Source organism: Ylistrum balloti, unplaced genomic scaffold, assembly GCF_031769215.1.
Source record: "Ylistrum balloti isolate Yb309-2 unplaced genomic scaffold, AGI_CSIRO_Ybal_v1 Utg370830, whole genome shotgun sequence".
Lineage (NCBI taxonomy): Eukaryota > Metazoa > Mollusca > Bivalvia > Pectinida > Pectinidae > Ylistrum > Ylistrum balloti.
Window position 1 is genome coordinate 128,852 of NW_026782479.1, and position 20,023 is coordinate 148,874.

The 20,023-nt window shown below is 33.8% G+C and overlaps 1 protein-coding gene across 1 annotated transcript; it reads right to left on the minus strand.

The window, feature by feature from the left end:
• Positions 1 to 2,051: 2,051 nt before the first annotated feature.
• LOC132558853 (interphotoreceptor matrix proteoglycan 2-like) lies at positions 2,052 to 8,411 on the minus strand. The gene is made up of 6 exons (XM_060223471.1): positions 8,225 to 8,411; positions 6,805 to 6,979; positions 5,893 to 6,078; positions 5,327 to 5,558; positions 4,471 to 4,623; positions 2,052 to 2,126 (listed from the first exon to the last, which is right to left on the minus strand). The coding sequence occupies exons 1-6, from the start codon at positions 8,409 to 8,411 to the stop codon at positions 2,052 to 2,054; spliced, it is 1,008 nt and encodes a 335-aa protein (XP_060079454.1).
• Between the last annotated feature and the right edge of the window lie 11,612 nt (positions 8,412 to 20,023).

Genomic DNA, 20,023 nt, shown 5'->3' on the forward strand with positions numbered 1-20,023 from the left:
ATTACATTACTAAATATGTGTTAACAAATACGTACATAGGATCATATTATGCAATTTTAATCTGTCATACTTAGATTTCAATATTCATTAGTATTAATCTCAACATAAGCGGTAAAGGATATCATGAATATACATGTGAATAAACAAACAACACGAAAACATACTATATAAGGAATAATGATTATATATATACTGATTATTGTACATTTAATTATTGTAAACACAATTCATCTCTTCCATGAATAATAATCATATAAAAAAAGCATTTTTTATCAAACAAATTCAAAACGCATAATTTTATGAAAAACATAATAGTGTCATTTTTTAAAAAAAAATAATTAAACAATGTTAAATCATAATTTCAAATATCAGCATATGAATACTCTGTACGATGACATGAATCAAAAATCCCAAAAATCATAAATTGATCATATCATGTATATAAGGCAAACCTACATTAGATAGAGCTATGTTTGTAGACGAAAGTGAGCGGAGTGTGCGAAAAACGAAATAAGTATAACAAATGATATTAAATATTGTTTTCAGATAATCTACCACACTTATTCAACTACGGTTGACCCTGTTTAGGATCATTCATGAGGATTTTAAGTTCGCGCACGTCTATAAAGTCGTACACAAAGATGAATACATAAAACATTGTACACTTATATATAAGATATAAGTCCTGATAATTTGATTTATATTAAATATTTGCTGGATATTTAACATCATACCGAACTTAAGTCCCCCGGGAAAATTAGGAACTACTAAGGATATTTTACCTCTACAAACAAGTTTATAAGGGATTTCAACGCTAATTTAAAATTTATGAAATTATTTAACGTACAGTGCAAATGATGATCTGATAATATTCATTGCTTCGATAATACGCATGACGCCACATTTCATCAAAAGTTCATACTAGTCCACCAAATAGATTCAAATCTGAATCATAAAAATGTTCATCTTTGTCTTTGGTGTATATCATCCACTGGTCTTTCACACTCTAGCATTGATCTAGAGGAACGGTTCTATATGTAAATTGGTTTTTTAAAAAGTCGCACATCCATGGCTGTATGACATGAATTCCCGTCTACCGATATCTACAAAATATAGAAAGGCTTTATTATTATGCTCATAATAAATATTCAAATATATGTATATATATCTAAAACAAAAAGGAAATAACAAAATGTCAATATAATCATATTCCAAGATAAAGTTCAAGAAAAGTAGGTCAAAATATCAACAAAAGAAAGATTTACATGGATACTACTGAAAAAGGATCATTTGACCAGGTGTGTCGGTAGAGTAAGCGTTTTCTGCTTCATTGATTACACACGTTATGTAAATCTTTGTCAATCTTAGTAATGTCGCATTCTTAAATGAACATTTTTAGTCAGATGCAGTAGAGCCAAACCATAACTTAAATTGTATCATACAACAGTTTCTTACTTCTATGTCTCGTCATTGATGGTACGGGCCTAAAAGTTGGAGCAAAGGGGGCGATTGAGGAAACAACAACAACAACAAAAAAACAAAACAACGCCAATGATATATGTATATTCTGAACCGTGCCACAATGCAAATACGGAAAAAAAATCTTCAAAGCATACAGGTTGATGACAATTATAGAGAAGTTGATGAAGTTAAATATCTTATCTAAACCGGATGTGCTACCCATCATTGTGTCTTACAGTTAAATTATCATTAAAGATATATACTCTTATCTTTGTCGTACTACGAATTATCTGATGACTTTTATCTTACAGTTAAATATACCTTGATATCATAGGGAAATATCCATGTCCTTCCTAGTTAGCCATACTACAAATTATCTGGAGGTGTTGATCTTACAGTTAAAATATACCATAATATTAAAGACAAATGTCCATGTCCTTCCTAGTTAACCGCACTACAAATTATCTGGAGGTGTTGATCTTACAGTTAAAATATACCATAATATTAAAGAGAAATGTCCATGTCCTTCCTAGTTAACCGCACTACAAATTATATGGGGGCGTTTATCTCATACCGTTAGAATTGTACTATTATGTTAAAGAGATAAATACTTGCCCTTTTGAGTGACCCATGTCATACATTATCTGGGGACGTTTGATTGAGTACTGTAAATAAACAATACACGCTATATATAATCATAAAAAGCAAATATATATACATGTATGTTTCTTCTTGGAAAAGTATCGGGTGAGGTCAGAAACGCGTTCCTTTTAATGATGCACCGTAACTTAGTAAGGACGCCATCTTTTTTACATTGATATACTAACACGAAAAAGAAACGCCGGGTACATTAAATATACTACAAATGATTTATTGTTTGACCTAGAATAATGACACGCGGTCAGGTTGATGTGTTGTTCGTGGTCACTAGGTACACGTGTTTAAAATCACACAATGCCGGACCTCCGCACTCCGTGCAAGGCACGTGCTAAAATACAAGAATCCCGTGCAGGGGAAGGTCATTGAGTTCGCCAATGGAAATGTTCAGTCTATTTCATACTGTTCAAGTATTCGGATTGATTTTTCAAAGTTTGATTCGAATTAAGCAATTTACTTCCATGCCACGATTGACGGAAGACCAGCGGGGACAGGCTATAGGAATGCTTTTGCAGGGTCAGGGCCAACTTCAGGTTGCTGCACATTTTGGTGTGCATATTCGGACAATTCAACGTCTTGTCCAACGTGTGCGAGTGACCGGGAGGGTCATCGCCCGACCGCGAAGTGGACGTCCGCGCGTCACGACGCCACATCAGGATCGGTTTATAAGACTTTCTCACTTACGTAATCGCCATCTCACAGCTACCGAAACTACAAATAACACTATAGGCAGTCATAACCGCCATATTCATCCTGATACGGTTCGAAACCGATTACGCGTCAATGGCCTAAGAGCCCGACGTCCCTATGTTGGTCTGCCCCTAACTCCTGCGCGTCGCCAACGCCGATTGGCTTGGTTACAAGCACACTCGCCCAGAAATTTTCCTATGAGGCAATGGAGACGGGTATTCTTCACTGACGAATCTCTACCGTTCGGACGGGCGACGTCGTGTATATCGACGTCGTGGGGAACGTTACACCGACGCGTGCGTCGCTGAGCGGGATAGGTTTGGCGGTGGTTCAGTATGTGTTTGGGGCGGTAACTCCTATGGGTTTAAATCACCCCTGATCGTGATTGACGGTAATTTAACCGGCGTAAGGTATAGAGACGAAATCCTTTGCCCAGTTGCCGTGCCATGTGTGCAAGCACGGAACCTGATATTCCAGCAAGACAATGCCCGGCCCCATGTCGCTAGAGTTTGTCAGCAATTTCTTGCCAACAATAACGTAATCCCAATCGATTGGCCAGCATTCAGTCCAGATTTGTCTCCAATTGAGCATTTGTGGGACGAATTGGATAGGAGAGTTAGGAGACGTCCAAATGCCCCCACTAAGCTGGTCCACCTCACACGTGCCTTGCATGAAGAATGGAATAACATCCCCATTGCAAGGGTTAACACCCTGATGAATTCCATACATAGAATAATCAGGGCTGCGACAGCTGCGCATGGAGGACACACACGATACTGAAATGTCCGGCCGTGTTGCGCAATACAAGTAGGGTCATCGCTAAAAGGGGGATATTTTTGGCATAATTAGCATTGATAATCGATAGAACCTTCAACATATGGTTCCAAACAGATGAAATTGTATACAAAAATGAATGAAATAATGTAACATTAAATTATATCATTTAAAAGAATCTTTTTAGGTTACACGGCGTTTCTTTTTCGTTTTAGTATATATTCCATGCAACGCAACTACATTTCATTCCTTATTACAAAATGTAAACTTAACATTAACAGCAAAACATTGATATATCTACAATAATTATCGTTTAATTTAACCAATGTTTTTGTCATTTCTATATATTGAACATCTCTCTTAATACTGTGATATTTTCAAAAATGTATGACTGAACGCTGCATTCTCCATTATATATACACATTCACCACATTTTCAATAAATATATTTATAATATTTATAAATTTGATTTCATTTTTGGAACGATATTTCTAAAAAGAAACACCGTAACTGTTAACTGGTTAAGCCTAATTGTAAATATATTGAATATTTGAATAAGTTAATAATTAATTGGTATAAGATAAAAATAAAACATAGAAAGATAAGATACGAATTTTTTGAAAAATAGTTTTAGGAAGATATATATATAGTGAAAATGTGATGAATTCTCCGTGCCCAGCAAAAATAGAAAAAAATTAAAAGACTGGAAAACACGATGAGCTATATATATAATATATATATATATATAAGAAATATATGAGAAAGCTGAAATCAACCATTGTCTTTCACTAACGGTTTTATCCCGTCATGTTTTGTTTATATATATATTTATATTTAGGTATATACTTCATACAACAGCTCTATAAAAATGTATAATTAATATTTCACCGGCTGAGCAGTAACAATGTCTTGGTACTGTCGCTGCTCTATTTCTGGTCGCATGTGAAACGATGGCGGCTGGGAGTCGAGGTCATCAAACTTGGACGCTGTACTTGTTCTCGTGTCCGGCATCGACATATTAGAGGGCTGGTATACAAAAGCCTATATATAAATGTAGATATGAAAATATCGTATTGCTGTAAATATATGTATACGAAATAGTTTTTGAGATTTGTGTGGTGTCGTAAGCCTTTACAATATAAATTTCTGATGAGGCCATGTGGCTATGGAAATGCCACTTAAATACCTAATAGGTAGGACAAAAAACTGTCAAAATGTGGTGATACGGCCAGCTAACCACAAGATACCAAATATCCACTGATTTTTAATTACAGCTTTTTAACGACATCAGTTCCTGATTATCGTAACACAATGTATTTTTCAATGTACAATGATTCAATTTCAATAATTGTCGTGTCATTCTATTTCGTTCTAAAGAAGCCATTTATAGAGTTAAAATTAGGTATTGGACTGTCGCTTTTTTGCATTTCAGTTAGTTATACATACCAGATTTTCAGGTCAGCAAACTTTACAGAACGAAATACCACTTAATGAGAGCTAAACGTTTCTATACATAATCTCAACATATGTTGTTATCTTCTGTTGTCTCGAGCTTGTCAACACTATTGAGGACATTTAATTTCTTTAAATCACAATTGTTTTAGTTGATTTATATTTTTGTCTGGCCAAACAAATGTAAACGTTGCGTGGTAATTCTGATGATATTCGTGGATACCTCAAAGAATCTTTAAATGATTAATCGGCGTAGATATAGCTGAAAGCGATGTCAGACAGCATGTCTTACCTTTGAACGATTTTCTGGATCATTCAGTACCCTGTAGTACCTTCCCTCGTCATAAGCCAGTGTGTCCTCGTATACTAAGTGACCACCATGATTGTCATCATCATTTCCTTCGTGATTAAGCTCATCTTTGTACGAACGATACGTCGGGTTCGTCTTCCCCACACCAGCCATCGGTACGTTCTCGATCCTGGAATTTTCTCTCTGTATTTCTTCAGGGTTCGTCATCTTTTCGCTTTTAAAACGAAACATTGTTAAAAACACAAAACATATGCATAATTCCTAATGTAGTCATCACATTATAATTCCAAATACATCTTTATATAAAATATTACTTCCTTGAATAAATTGATTTCATAATTTCGATTTTGTTACTTGCAAAAACATAATGAACTTGTATTGGCACTTCAGTTTCATGTGTTTTTTGTAAACATTTCTCTTATATTTTCATATAACATAAAACTAATTTTTCCTGAATTGAGGTACAATTTTAGACAGCTTTTAAATGAATAATGAAAACAACATGAATGTAATTTACTTGGAAACGTAAAGGTCTTTAAAATACATACTCATTTAGTTGTTTGTTACGTTTGCGTCTCCATCTAGCGCCAAGATATATAACAAGTAACAAGAGAAATGCTACGACAGCCCCCGCGCATGCGCCTATGATAGCAGTGTTTTTCCCACTGAAGAAAATTAAAACCTTTTCTTTGCATGCTTCACCTTTGTAGATATAGGTGGAATCTTCTCTGCATCTGAAATCATAAGAGTGTTGAGGAAATACTATTTTCAGTGACAAGGGGTTCCTAATGACATGGTTCATTGGATATCGTTTGATTAGAGCTATATATGTTTTAGAAACACTATGCTCCGAAGAGGGGTGTAGCATTTTATGACGGCAAAGAAAACACAAGGACTAGAAGATTTAGTTGAAAAAACATTTTTACAATACATTGAAGGTGAATGTGAACAAATGTAGATTAGAAATTCATGTGTAAAATTGTATGAGATACTAATTGATATGGAGATATGGAACATTTTCTTCGATCGCGGGGGCATAAATACATTTAACGTATAATGAGTAATGCTATAAGCGGTACTGAACAAATGAAAAACTTGAATCTTTTGATATATATACGTCACAAAATGTCAAAGAAACATGCCAAATATGCACCGGATATCACACAGACATTCATTCTTGTAAAATCGTGTGAAAACAAAACCAGCCGTATTAAAATGACCCAGCATACAACCTTATGTGCACAGGGCATTGTGTTATTTCATAGCAATCAAAAATGAGAAAGTAGAACCGTCGTGAAGATTGTAGAAAAAAACACATAAGCGAACAACACCTTTCAAGCAAATTAAGGGATATCTAATTTCCTTCACACGTGTATAGTTTCTTATATGAAAACAAAGGAATATATAATAGCTTGTCGCTATTATTAAAAATATTATTTTAATACATTTATATTGTTTACCTGCATTTCATATCCCCTTTTTCGTTTACGTAGCATTCTCCATCATTTGAGCACATGTTATGTACATCACACTTGTGTTCGCACATGAAACGTTGTCGTTTAATCACACATACCCTATCGATTGAGCACACATTTGAGTGTCTGCAGTTATCTTCCATTTGTTTAGAGGATAACGCTGAAAGTTAAAACAAAAGTCATATTCAGCTTAGATTAAAAGAAAATATAAAAGTATAATCAAAGAAAACTTGAATTCAGCCACAATTATTTCTGAAAACACTTTTTCAAATATGATAATTACGATATTACTGATGAAAGTTATAGCATTCCATCCATTTCCCAAGGACGAAAATGTTCTGAATATGACCTTATTGCTTTACAAATAAAGTAATGAAAAAAATGTTATCTTGTATTTCCGGAACTCCTTTGTTGTTATCGCTGATGTCTAACATGAATTGTTATTGCTTTTTACAATGCAATGGTCGTGATATCTGTGTCAATTATTTTATCATCATGGTGATATGTAAAATTTGATCTTGATTTTTGTATAACAATATTAGTCACGTCATTTTTATCATTTACAGCGTACATATGTTACAACGTTTCAAATATGAGTGAATTGTCCATTACGATTATGGTGCTATTGGTATGTGACAGGAATAACAGCTGCAGCAACATCCGGGTACTTATTGTTAATGAACCTTTAGTTTTATTTCATCAACTTCAAATATCAAAATCCACTGTGTCTCCAATTGTTAATTTGGTCAGTTTAATCTCGTGCTTAAGATAATTTAAATTGTCAGGTTAAAATCTGCATATATACATACTATGACCCCACAGCAAGATTTACTTGTTAAATGGAAATACAAATATAGCCACTTGGACCCAGCCGAAATATAATGATTAGATTTGTACCATTTGAGATGTTTTCGTTAAGGTCACTAAAGGTATCAACTACATACTTCATTTTCCTAATTTAAAAATGACGGCGGGCGATCATCTTAAATACATATTCAGTAACAAAAATGTGAGATGCACGGCTATAACCAATATTTAATATATTTCAGGAATTTCCCTGAAACTGTAAATATCGATCACAAGAATTGGATACGGACTAACTGACTAATAGACCGCAGGTCAGAGACAGCAATTAATCAGGAAATCACACCTATTAGGCACTAATTATGTTCCACCCAATCTTACATACAGAGAACGAATAAAGGAAAGAAAAAATCTTTTGTGCGATTTTCAATCGCTATGTTTGCAGTCATTTTTTCATAATTCAATTGAATAACGACAGAATCGAATTGTTTTCTGGCAAAGGATGTACGCAGTAATAAAAAAAAACCCATGAGAAATACTCAAATTCAGTTTTGTAAAAGTAAATTAAAATGGGAATGACAGATCTTGTGTTCAAACGTACCCTTTTGAATCGCACAGTTTGTCTTTGATTTTTCAATCCTAAGAGAGACTCCATCGACAGTAATGTTATCAAGCTGCACATTTTTAATGGATTCAACAAGTGGTAATTCGTTGGATACTGCTTGATTCAATAGCAGGGTAAAATTGCATCCAATAGAGCCTTTGCTAAAATTCAGATAAAATGTCATTACGAAAACTGAAATTAAATTACAAAAGTCAAGCAAATAATACATAATTCAATGACTGCAATACATGTTAATGACCGGTACAATTTTAAAACACCTCTACAGGACATGAATTGCATGAATTGCTAAAACATATAAACACGATATGTACCATCGGAACATTAATTATACAATATCTTTATACATCTGTACGTTTTTGTTTTTGCATGGTATTGATTAACATATCGGTTGGGAGAAGCTACTGTACATATTTGAACTGACAGTTAAGAAGACTATTCTGTATACTCACAAAAAACCATCGATGCGAATGTCATGAAAACCAGTAATGTCCTGGTACTCATTATACAGCTGTTACAATAAAATGAAATACACATGTAATAATAATGATAACCACATTCTTTATTATGCCTGAGAAAATGTTGAATATTGAACCTTAAATGATATATATATATGTGTGTGTCTTAATCTCACTATTCAGACGGATACTTAAAGCCAAAGCAGATCCTAATAAGGTTAACAAGGAAGATAAGGAAACAATTCACTTACTCGACCATTGGAAATAGACAATTGTGTTAAGAATAAAATTATAAGAATGTTAACGATACGTCCAGCCACTTTTTAAGACAAACAATGTAATAAAACACATAATCGTAATTGTGTTCTTTTGACATCTGAAGACAAAATAATTCATTCCGTCTCATGTGCGCTATCATTTATATTACCACAAAATTTATGATAATGATTACGACATTTCAGTAGTGGTGTAATATATTATGCAAATGTTACGTTATTATTGCCAATATGGCAAAAATGATGTTTCAGGCTCCTTTACGATCAATAGATAACTTCATTTATTATAAATATTGTGTTCACTAATTGGATAAGTAACAGACACAAAAAATGCAAAGAAAGAAAATTGATTTGTCGTTTTGTGTCTAAATTTAGATCTGAGACATCAAATTATTTCTTCCCAGGAATATGACAACAGCAATTACCTGTCGTGGTTCTAGACTTTGTTTTATATCGATATTCTTCGATGTTCACATAATCTAAAATACTTACTGTACTATAGAAGGATGAGTTATAATTGGTATAAAGTGGTGAGGTTTTGTTATTCAAAGTTTCGTTGAAGCTGCCGTTGACAAAAATAGACAATGGTATGGACAACATTGCATTACCTGAAATGACAATTAAGTAGTGCGTAATCATTAATTATTTCCGAGTATCAATAAACATAGATCTCTAAAGTTGGATCAAAATGGATTAAACTTTTTGTATACATTGTTCTCATTTGAGAAAGTGACATTATTTTCTAGAATTGACCAAGATTAACATGCGGAGTGTTGTCGATGAAGCAAAAGACGCTTTCTCTTCCGGAACACCGTGTCTTATTTTCCTTGTCCCTTTCCGTGTAATCTTTCATTTGTTAATATTTTGTCCTAGTTTAATTATATTTGAGTTTTGATTAGGATTATGTTGACTTGTTGGTGTTTACATTGATCTCTGTAAAAATATTTGAGGTATATCCAAATGTAAATTGATATCGCAATCCAGTTATAAACAAATGATAAAGAAGTGAAATCGGGTATTGGAAACTGATATCCGATTTTTGTTACTGAAGAATCACACATTTCTTTTCATGAAAGTCGCCGCAATGCACATTTTATTGCATTTGTTTACTTGATACTTTAACATTCATATTTTTTCATCATACAGCTATACTTTGGTTAAAGAACTGTATGCACTCATTCGAACACAAATAACAAGAATAAAATAATAGCCGATATAGAAATATGCAGGATTTGAATCGTGTGACTGGGTAAAGCATTGATTTTCATGTTAATATAAAACTGTTGGCTATTTTAAAAAGATCAGAATGAATTTAGCTTAATACGATATAGCGACTGTCTTTCATTTTTATAAGTAACATTGAGCAGATTGGGTGTAAACAAACTAACCAATGTCAGGATATAGTGTGTGTCCTGAAGTAAAGCAAGAAATATCGAAAAGAAAAATATATGCATCGTGTCATATACCGCTGCTTTTGTTTTTGATAAAGGTAAGATATTTTAGATAAAATCATTTAAGGCAACATTTTGTTAATCAGTTCAAATCATGGAATCAACTGCGACATGTACACACATGAGGATGCAAGATGTTGATATCCAGAAATTTTTTTTGAAAATTATCATATTTATCATGCAACTGCTGAAATGTTATGATGACGTATTTCCAATTACGATTTGTTAAAAATTGGGTCACCTGATCGACCACGTGGGTTTTCGTCCGGTATTGTGGTTTCCTCCTACAATAAGACCCCTGAGCACATCCATCCGGCCAACAAGTGATCGATATATTCTTAAAGCTTGTTTAACCATTGTTGTAAAATAAATAAAATAATATATAATTTTTCATACTATCAAGCGATGAATATTGAAAACCAGTATGGTAAGAAAATTATTTTTTACCAAATGAATGGATTAAATATATTCTACATACCCCAGTCAGGTTTACGGAACGGAAATCGTGTCGGAGTGTCGGGAGTAGAAGCAGTTGACGATGCACCTTTGCTTGTTCCTGTAGAGTTTGTTACTGGAGATGATGTTACGGTATCATTGTGTGATACAGAACTGTTTCTGGTTGTTACTGGAGATGATGTTACGGTATCATTGTGTGATACAGAACTGTTTCTGGTTGTTACTGGAGATGATGTTACGGTATCATTGTGTGATACAGAACTGTTTCTGGTTGTTACTGGAGATGCTGTTTCGGTAGTATTGTCTGATACAGTACTGTTCGAGGTTGTTACTGGAGATGCTGTTTCGGTAGTATTGTCTGATACAGTACTGTTTGAGGTTGTTACTGGAGATGCTGTTTCGGTAGTATTGTCTGATACAGTACTGTTTGAGGTTGTCACTGGAGATGCTGTTTCGGTAGTATTGTCTGATACAGTACTGTTTGAGGTTGTCACTGGAGATGCTGTTTCGGTAGTATTGTCTGATACAGTACTGTTCGAGGTTGTTACTGGAGATGCTGTTTCGGTAGTATTGTCTGATACAGTACTGTTTGAGGTTGTTACTGGAGATGCTGTTTCGGTAGTATTGTCTGATACAGTACTGTTTGAGGTTGTCACTGGAGATGCTGTTTCGGTAGTATTGTCTGATACAGTACTGTTTGAGGTTGTTACTGGAGATGCTGTTTCGGTAGTATTGTCTGATACAGTACTGTTTGTGGTTTCTTGTGGTTGAGATGCTGCTTTGGTATTTATAATCCCTGTGTTGCAGATCAGGAACGTAACCAGGTCTGTATCAGCAAATTATGATATTCATTCAATTCAATTTACAGTGAAAATAAACCTTAACATGACAATAAATAATTTCTGTTAAGATGTTCTTATGAAGTAATTATTTAGAAATGTTTTCTGATGCAGAAAGAAAACGCATGGGAGAAAATTTGTATGTCCGTTGTCAACATCTTCACGAAATCGTGATAAGCCAAGATCGAATTAATAAGTTTAATCTAGAGACCATGCAACGCAAGGATATGAAACATCTTCTTTGTATCGCAATTAAGTTCTATCTTCGTGTGAGAAGCTGATGACAAATGATCAAGGTTAGGCTCTGTGGAAGCTTTATTCTCATGATACCGTGTCGTCATTTAAAAAGAAAACACACGCTTACATAATTATATCCACTGTTCTTTTTCTCAATGAAAGGAAACAAATTTGTTGAAATAATTTCGTCGGTGAATAGTTATACATTTGCTCTGCATATGTAGTAATAACGCTACTAAGACCCGTTCCGTACACCATAACATTGACGTAACGATATGAAAAATTCATGTTCTGGATTTATGTCCATATGTCTACAACAAGTTCTTCCTCAAAGTCTGCCTTTATTATTGTTATTAGCAAGTATTTCGTTGATAACAGTGGTCCCAATCGTTTTGCAGCATATATGTGTAGACGTTGAGATTACAAGTATCCTTGCTTGCCTCGACTGGTGGGAATTTCTCTTTAGACGATCACTATGCTAGAGACCGATTATTCGCTAGTCCGAGCCCCAGCAGTGGCAGGGTATTTTTTTCATTACTCCTTCTTGTCACAGTTGTACTACTGCAATGTTCCATCTAGGAACACACCACACATGTAGGTTCAACCACACAAATAAATAACCAACCCACACATAATTTAACATTTGGTTCTACCCTCACTGCACTCTAATAACTCCTTCACTCATATTGAAACCGAAACCGGTTTCAACACCAGTTTTCCTAAGGTGCAACAAACTACTGGATCGCTATGCCCCATCGCACCAGCAAACCAAACACCAAGTTACCACTACGACGAATATTCTTATCTTATGACAGAATTTAATCAGATGTGATTTGGATGTATTTATTTGGAAATCAAATAATTTTTTTTTCATTTCAAGGAGCTATATTTTTGTTTACTGGAAAAGGCACCATGAGATGACAATGCATGTGCTGTTCTACATGCTGTACAAACATAAGCAAAATTTTGTTCCATTTTATGATATTTTAAAACGAAATGGATTGCATACAGAAATCGTAAGTCGCGTTATTCATTTTAAGAGAAATCCTGATCCGTGTTAAAGGACAATAACACGGAATGTTATTTACTGTTTACATAACAGACATGTCATTAAATGAGAAACAAAGACTAATTGGAGTGGACTAAGCGTCAATAATTGATTACATCCCAGTCTTCCCTATCCCATCTCCCTTTTTCTTTTATAATTCTGACTTTGCCATTTTATTTAAGATTATTGTATCGATATCGTTCAACACCAAATTCGCAAATGAAACTCATAAAAAAGCATATGGGGAAAATATAACACCAGTTTGACTTACATAATATATGGATCGATGAACTGCGGTGACCTGAAATAAGAAAAAATAGATAATTACTTTTTGTAATATTTTCATAAAAACCTTTTTATAAGTATCAACAAAAAGTTCCCTTAATACGGATGAAATAGCAATGTGAAAGTATCAATAATAAATCATGCATCATTTTAATACGTTAATTTGAACAGATCTTGTTATCAGTGCTGCAGGTTTCATCATTTGAATAAGAAAAATATATTTGACAACATTTTTTTACAATGTAATAAAGAGATAACACGAGGACAGTAGATAGACAAATTTGAAAATAAATCGGTTGATTATATATCAGAGGTAGGATCAGATAAGGTAGGGCGAATTATCAGGGTTAGGCAAAAAATCTGGATTCAGTTCTGCACTATCCATTCAAAAGGAAGTTTTTATTTCGTATCTTTTTGTTATCTTTAATCAAATTAACTGGATTTATAACATCAAGTGACTAACGTAAACATGTGATTAACGTCAGTCGTGTATTACCGGCTCGTGAACGGCCACAGCGTATGAGTATTAAAATCTTATATTATCAAGTTGACATTTAAAGCCCATGAATGTCAATTAAAAATCGTTTAATACTTAAATAATTTCGTTATCAGTTCTGGTGCGAGTTTCAGTTCGGTTGATAAAACCAAAGATCTTGCTGTGTTATTCTGTGAAAAGGATATTATGGGCATTTCAAAGATTCACAAAATCGAAAAGATCTGTACTTTCCAGATTTCGCATTAAATCTTTGAAATTGTCTCCCTTTTCATGATAGAAAAACACAGTTCGTTATAGATGTGAAAGTGCAGAAGCAAGTTCTTCTAAGCGTGGGTTCTGATTTTTATAGATATCTAAAATTTTAAAAGGCTTTATAATACTTCAAAATTTACCGCTCCCCTAATTTTTATTTCACAACATCAACTACTTACAGTATTGCTCATAAACACTTGTGTATTGCTTAAATATATAATCCTGTTTTGTTATCATTTCCTGATTTCTTACAAGCTATATTCGAATGATTTCTTGGTTTCCTTTTCTCGTTTTGAAAAAGCTGGGACACCCTATCTGAATAACACTAATCCCTGATAGTAAGATAATTATTTATAGGTGGGTCACGGAAGAAAGACAATACTTGTATAGTGCTTAAATATACTAGTCATATAACAATAACAAGAATTTTAAACCCCGGTTTTATATTCTTCCATACTTATCTGGTGTTGTATCGCAATTATTGGAATGTCTTGAATTTAGAGGACATGACGAAGAGGTCACCAGGCATATGATTAAAAAAACAGATATCAAGAAGGAAAAACATCAAATAACAATGGAAATAAGAGATAGAATAAGTGTTGGAGTTCAAACATTGTTTCACTATTTTGTTTGTTGTGATATTCTGGTAGGCTATTTTATATACCTATATTGTCCTACTTATTCATATTGGACTTTGCTGTGTGTGATGATAATGTGAATACTGATTTTATGGTGTTACATTTGTGGAACATGAATTTGAAACCAAAAAGAGAAAAAAACGATTCTCGATACATGGTTTTGTCTTTATATATCAATACCGTTGAACGTTGGATATTTTCAATTATACATCAATTATATATGTTTGACTCTCTATTAAAAGTATGTTGATATGACCGCAGTACTTATACAATTTTACTTACCTTTCATCATGAAGTACTCCAGATTTTAATCCCTTTGTGGTGTTCTATACGAGGATTATAACACCTAACAATAAATATCCACGCTACAGATATGTCTCATATTTGATGTAAGGGATCATATCAGTACTTGTTCATTCTAAATTATCAGTTCTGCTGAGGTACACAACAGGGGGTATTTACTGGGAGACCTAGGTATTGTACAAACATATAACGGGACCTGATTTGATATCAGATAAATAACGAAGCTATCGATGGGTAGTTTAAGGTGTAAAATACTGTACAGAAAATAAGTTTTTGCTAAAAGTAATCGAGTCATATTTCAGACACAAAATGTAAATATATCTTTATTCATTATTTAATTACTGTCAGTTATGTTACTGTCAAAAAAAATAATTTTCGCTGGATGTTTTATTTTCGATGATTGCGTGGGTACTTTTAATCCACGAAATCATACGTCCACAAACTATCTTTAGTATAGGTACATTTGTAGAGCTATATCTATCCACACATTCAACTATCCGCGAAACAGTATTTGTAGGGGGGAAAGAAAATACAGTATCCATTTCTTTCTATTTTCAAATTACACTCTTTGTTTTGCCATCCTTTTGTCTTACAAGTAAGTTTGAATGATGCTAATGCGTATAATCTTCAAAGGTAACTTGTTGGAAAATGGTGACATTCATCCCTATTATAAAAAATTCATAATCGGGCTAGATTTAGAGTTTAAAACTGGGATTATACACATTACTTAAGTAGAAACAAATATCGGTAGTTGTAGCCTAAAATGCGATTATTGTACTCATATTGATGTAAAATGTTTTGACTGCAGAAAATGCTAAAATATCTCGTGAATATGTACCATATATATTGTCATCATTTGTGAACATGACATTGCTTACTTGGGTTGGCGAAGATTTAAATAGCGAGTGTCGTTGATGAAACGGAGGGCGCTAACTCTTCCGAAACACCTAGTCTTACTGTCCTTGTATTTTTCCATGAATACCCATGTGAATGTTTCTTTTGTTTATAAATTGTCTTAATTTTTAGAGTTGGAGTTTTGATTATATTTTGTTAACATGTTGGTATTTTCTTTTTTCTTTTCATATACATCTTAATCATTATCAAATGGATAAACTCCAAGTGGTAATTGTATTTAAAAGCTTCCTGTCCTTACTCGTACATGACAAAATATATTTCGACATTCAAAAGGTAACATCAGGTCTTGTGCTTATAAAACAAAGTTTATTTTTTCCTCATTGCCTACTCTAAAGATCATTCATAACCAGGAACAAGTCGCCTTGTACACAAAACGTAGTGTTAACACGAAGGAATTTGTCTTTTTTTCCCCCGGAGATAACAACCAATTTTACTGAAAAATAATGCTTATATCGTAATTCATATAGAGTTAACCATGTGTCATCAAAATTATTACTGCGCTCATTGCAGTTTTTATATGTTGATGTGGATGTGCTAAATTTAGTAAATTTTCCGTACATATAGTGATTAACCCTTGTTTAACTGGATGATTTCATAGACAAAAACAACCATATACTGCTATTGTATACATCATTAAAAATATACTTGTGTGATATTTACTCGTGTCTTTTCGACAATTCTTCCCTGTAACGGGCCCAGTGTATTGTTCTTATCAATGCTAATTAAACAGATAAGCGTTAGTATATCTACATTTTCGACCAAGTAAGGGCGTTCCTGATTTAGAAGTGATATGATACATGTACTTGGACAAGCCCGTTGCGGAAGTCATTCATTCCAAACCAGGCAAGGAGGATGTAGCACCTGTCATGCATTAACACCCGAGGTTATGCTGATCATAGTTGTATCCCGGATACACGTAATGCACTCCTTTATCAACTGGAATGTGGATTTTTAAAAGACATGTTGAACAATAAGTGTAAATATCTTATAAATATGAATTTCATGTAACTTGTTTATTTTCTTTAAAACTTTATTTATACAAAACGTATCTACTTAGTTAAGCAATTAAATAGTATTAAGATATAAGCCAATTTCGAGTATTAGTTATTTATATCGGTCCGTGCGTGTCCATGATTTGACCTAATTTATGTAACTTTGTAATATGTAAAACAGATTGTTAAATAAAAGACAGGTTAAAACCTTTTTGGGGTTTTCTTAATAGGGATTTATTTTTACTGCAAATACAAATGGGTTTATAGGACCGTTCTAATGTTATTGAATAGCTTAGACCACTGAATAAGATTTCTATGGTGTAGTGTATCAGCCTTCAAAAGTGATATGATGATAACCACTATGTTATCAGCAACAAAATACCAACATGTCTACATAATCATAATCCAAACTCAAATTCATTAAAACTTGGACAGAAACAACAAAATACCAACATGTCTACATAATCATAATCCAAACTCAAATTCATTAAAACTAGGACAGAAACAACAAAATACCAACATGTCTACATAATCATAATCCAAACTCAAATTCATTAAAACTTGGACAGAAACAACAAAATACCAACATGTCTACATAATCATAATCCAAACTCAAATTCATTAAAACTTGGACAGAAACAACAAAATACCAACATGTCTACATAATCATAATCCAAACTCAAATTCATTAAAACTTGGACAGAAACAACAAAATACCAACATGTCTACATAATCATAATCCAAACTCAAATTCATTAAAACTTGGACAGAAACAACAAAATACCAACATGTCTACATAATCATAATCCAAACTCACATTCAATAAAACTAGGGAAGAGACAACGAATCTAGACATCATGGTGTACATTACAGATCCGGATCTAGACCTCATGGTGTACATTACAGATCCGGGTCTAGACCTCATGGTGTACATTACAGATCCGAATCTAGAACTCTTGGTGTACATTACAGATCCGGATCTAGACCTCATGGTGTACATTACAGATCCGGATCTAGATATCATGGTGTACATCACATATCCGGATCTAGACCTCATGGTGGATAACAGATAGATCTAGAACTCATGGTGTACATTACAGATCCGGATCTAGAACTCATGGTGTACATTACAGATCCGGATCTAGACCTCATGGTGTACATTACAGATCCGGATCTAGAACTCATGGTGTACATCACAGATCCGGATCTAGAACTCATGGTGTACATCACAGATCCGGATCTAGATCTCATGGTGTACATCACGCATCCTGATCTAGAACTCATGATGTACATCGCAGATCCGGATCTAGATCTCATGGTGTACATCATAGATCCGGATCTAGAAGTCATGTTGTACATTACAGATCCTGATCTAGAACTCATGGTGTACATCACAGAACTAGATCCATGTTGTACATTACAGATCCTGATCTAGAACTCATGGTGTACATTACAGATCCGAATCTAGAACTCATGATGTACATCACAGATCCGGATCTAGAAGTCAGATTCAGAATCAGAATATCTGGTTTAGTGTACCGCCATAAATTCATCATCTAACAGGTTCCTAAACAGCAATATTATTAAGCATAAAATAATTTTTTACACGTTATGTTATGTTACCAGATAGTAGATAAGAAGGAGCAGTTTTTAACGTTGGCTCCAAATTAAATAACTACTATCGAAGACGGTAGTTCCTTCTTCTACTTCTCAAGTTTCTTTTAATCTTAAATGTAAATACTAATCCTGTCATATTTATTGATTTTTACAAAAGAAAAGAATATACATATCAAATTCATTACCTGATTTGTGGGCAGGTATTACAAGTAACTGTATTATACGTGCAATCTACATATCTGTCTTATCTACAAATAGCAGGTTTACCGACCATTGCACCAGGCGTTATCACGCTGGCATGTAGCGACGCAAGTTAAGTCTGCATACTAATTAGACAAGGGATCCTTCAATATTCATGTCTACTGCCTGGTTCTGTGTATTATTGTTATCTACGATTATATATGTAATAGAGGTCATTATTTATTCCAATGCCTCCTCTAGGAATCGAACTCGCGACCCCTGGCTTAATAGTCTGACGCTCAACCAATCGACCTAAACAGAAGTTCTCCCTAGCCGAGTGGTATACTGCGGCTAGTATTTTACCAGGGTTACAAATAACTTTGGGTGACTCTGTTAATAGAACTTCTCCCATTCTTCCGTTAAGGATAAGATTTAGTTTCCATTCCTGTGGTCGACTCAAGATTTACAACCGAATTTTCTATAAAATGTTAATGACTTCATTGATCAATTAAAAGTAACAATGTTAAAGTAAGACAAATATCAGGACCGCTATTAAAGTAGACTAGTTTAGCAAGATAACCTGTTGTATGTACATCTTCCCTGTAACCACTAGGCAACCCAACATGTTGGATATAGGGGTATTGATAATATGGCTACACTCATGTTTGCATTCTATATGGAAATTTGATCTTATCGATATCAATATAAAAAGGATTTGTCATCTTTTAGGGCCCTAGATGATTATATTGAACCTTTTATTATTATTATTATTATTATTATTAGTAGTAGTAGTAGTAGTAGTAGTAGTAGTAGTAGTAGTAGTAGTAGTAGTAGTAGTAGTAGTTGTAGTAGTAGTAGTAGTAGTAGTAGTAGTAGTAGTAGTAGTAGTAGTAGTAGTAGTAGTAGTAGTAGTAGTAGTAGTGGTAGTAGTAGTAGTAGTAGTAGTAGTAGTAGTTGTAGTAGTAGTAGTAGTAGTAGTAGTAGTAGTAGTAGTAGTAGTAGTAGTAGTAGTAGTAGTAGTGTAGTAGTAGTAGTAGTAGTAGTAGTAATAGTGTAGTAGTAGTAGTAGTAGTAGTGTAGTAGTAGTAGTAGTAGTAGTAGTAGTAGTAGTAGTAGTAGTAGTAGTAGTAGTAGTAGTAGTAGAAGTAGTAGTAGTAGTAGTAGTAGTAGTAGTAGTAGTAGTAGTAGTAGTAGTAGTAGTAGTAGTAGTAGTAGTAGTAGTAGTAGTAGTAGTAGTAGTAGTAGTAGTAGTAGTAGTGGTAGTAGTAGTAGTAGTAGTAGTAGTGGTAGTAGTAGTAGTAGTAGTGGTAGTAGTAGTAGTAGTAGTGGTAGTAGT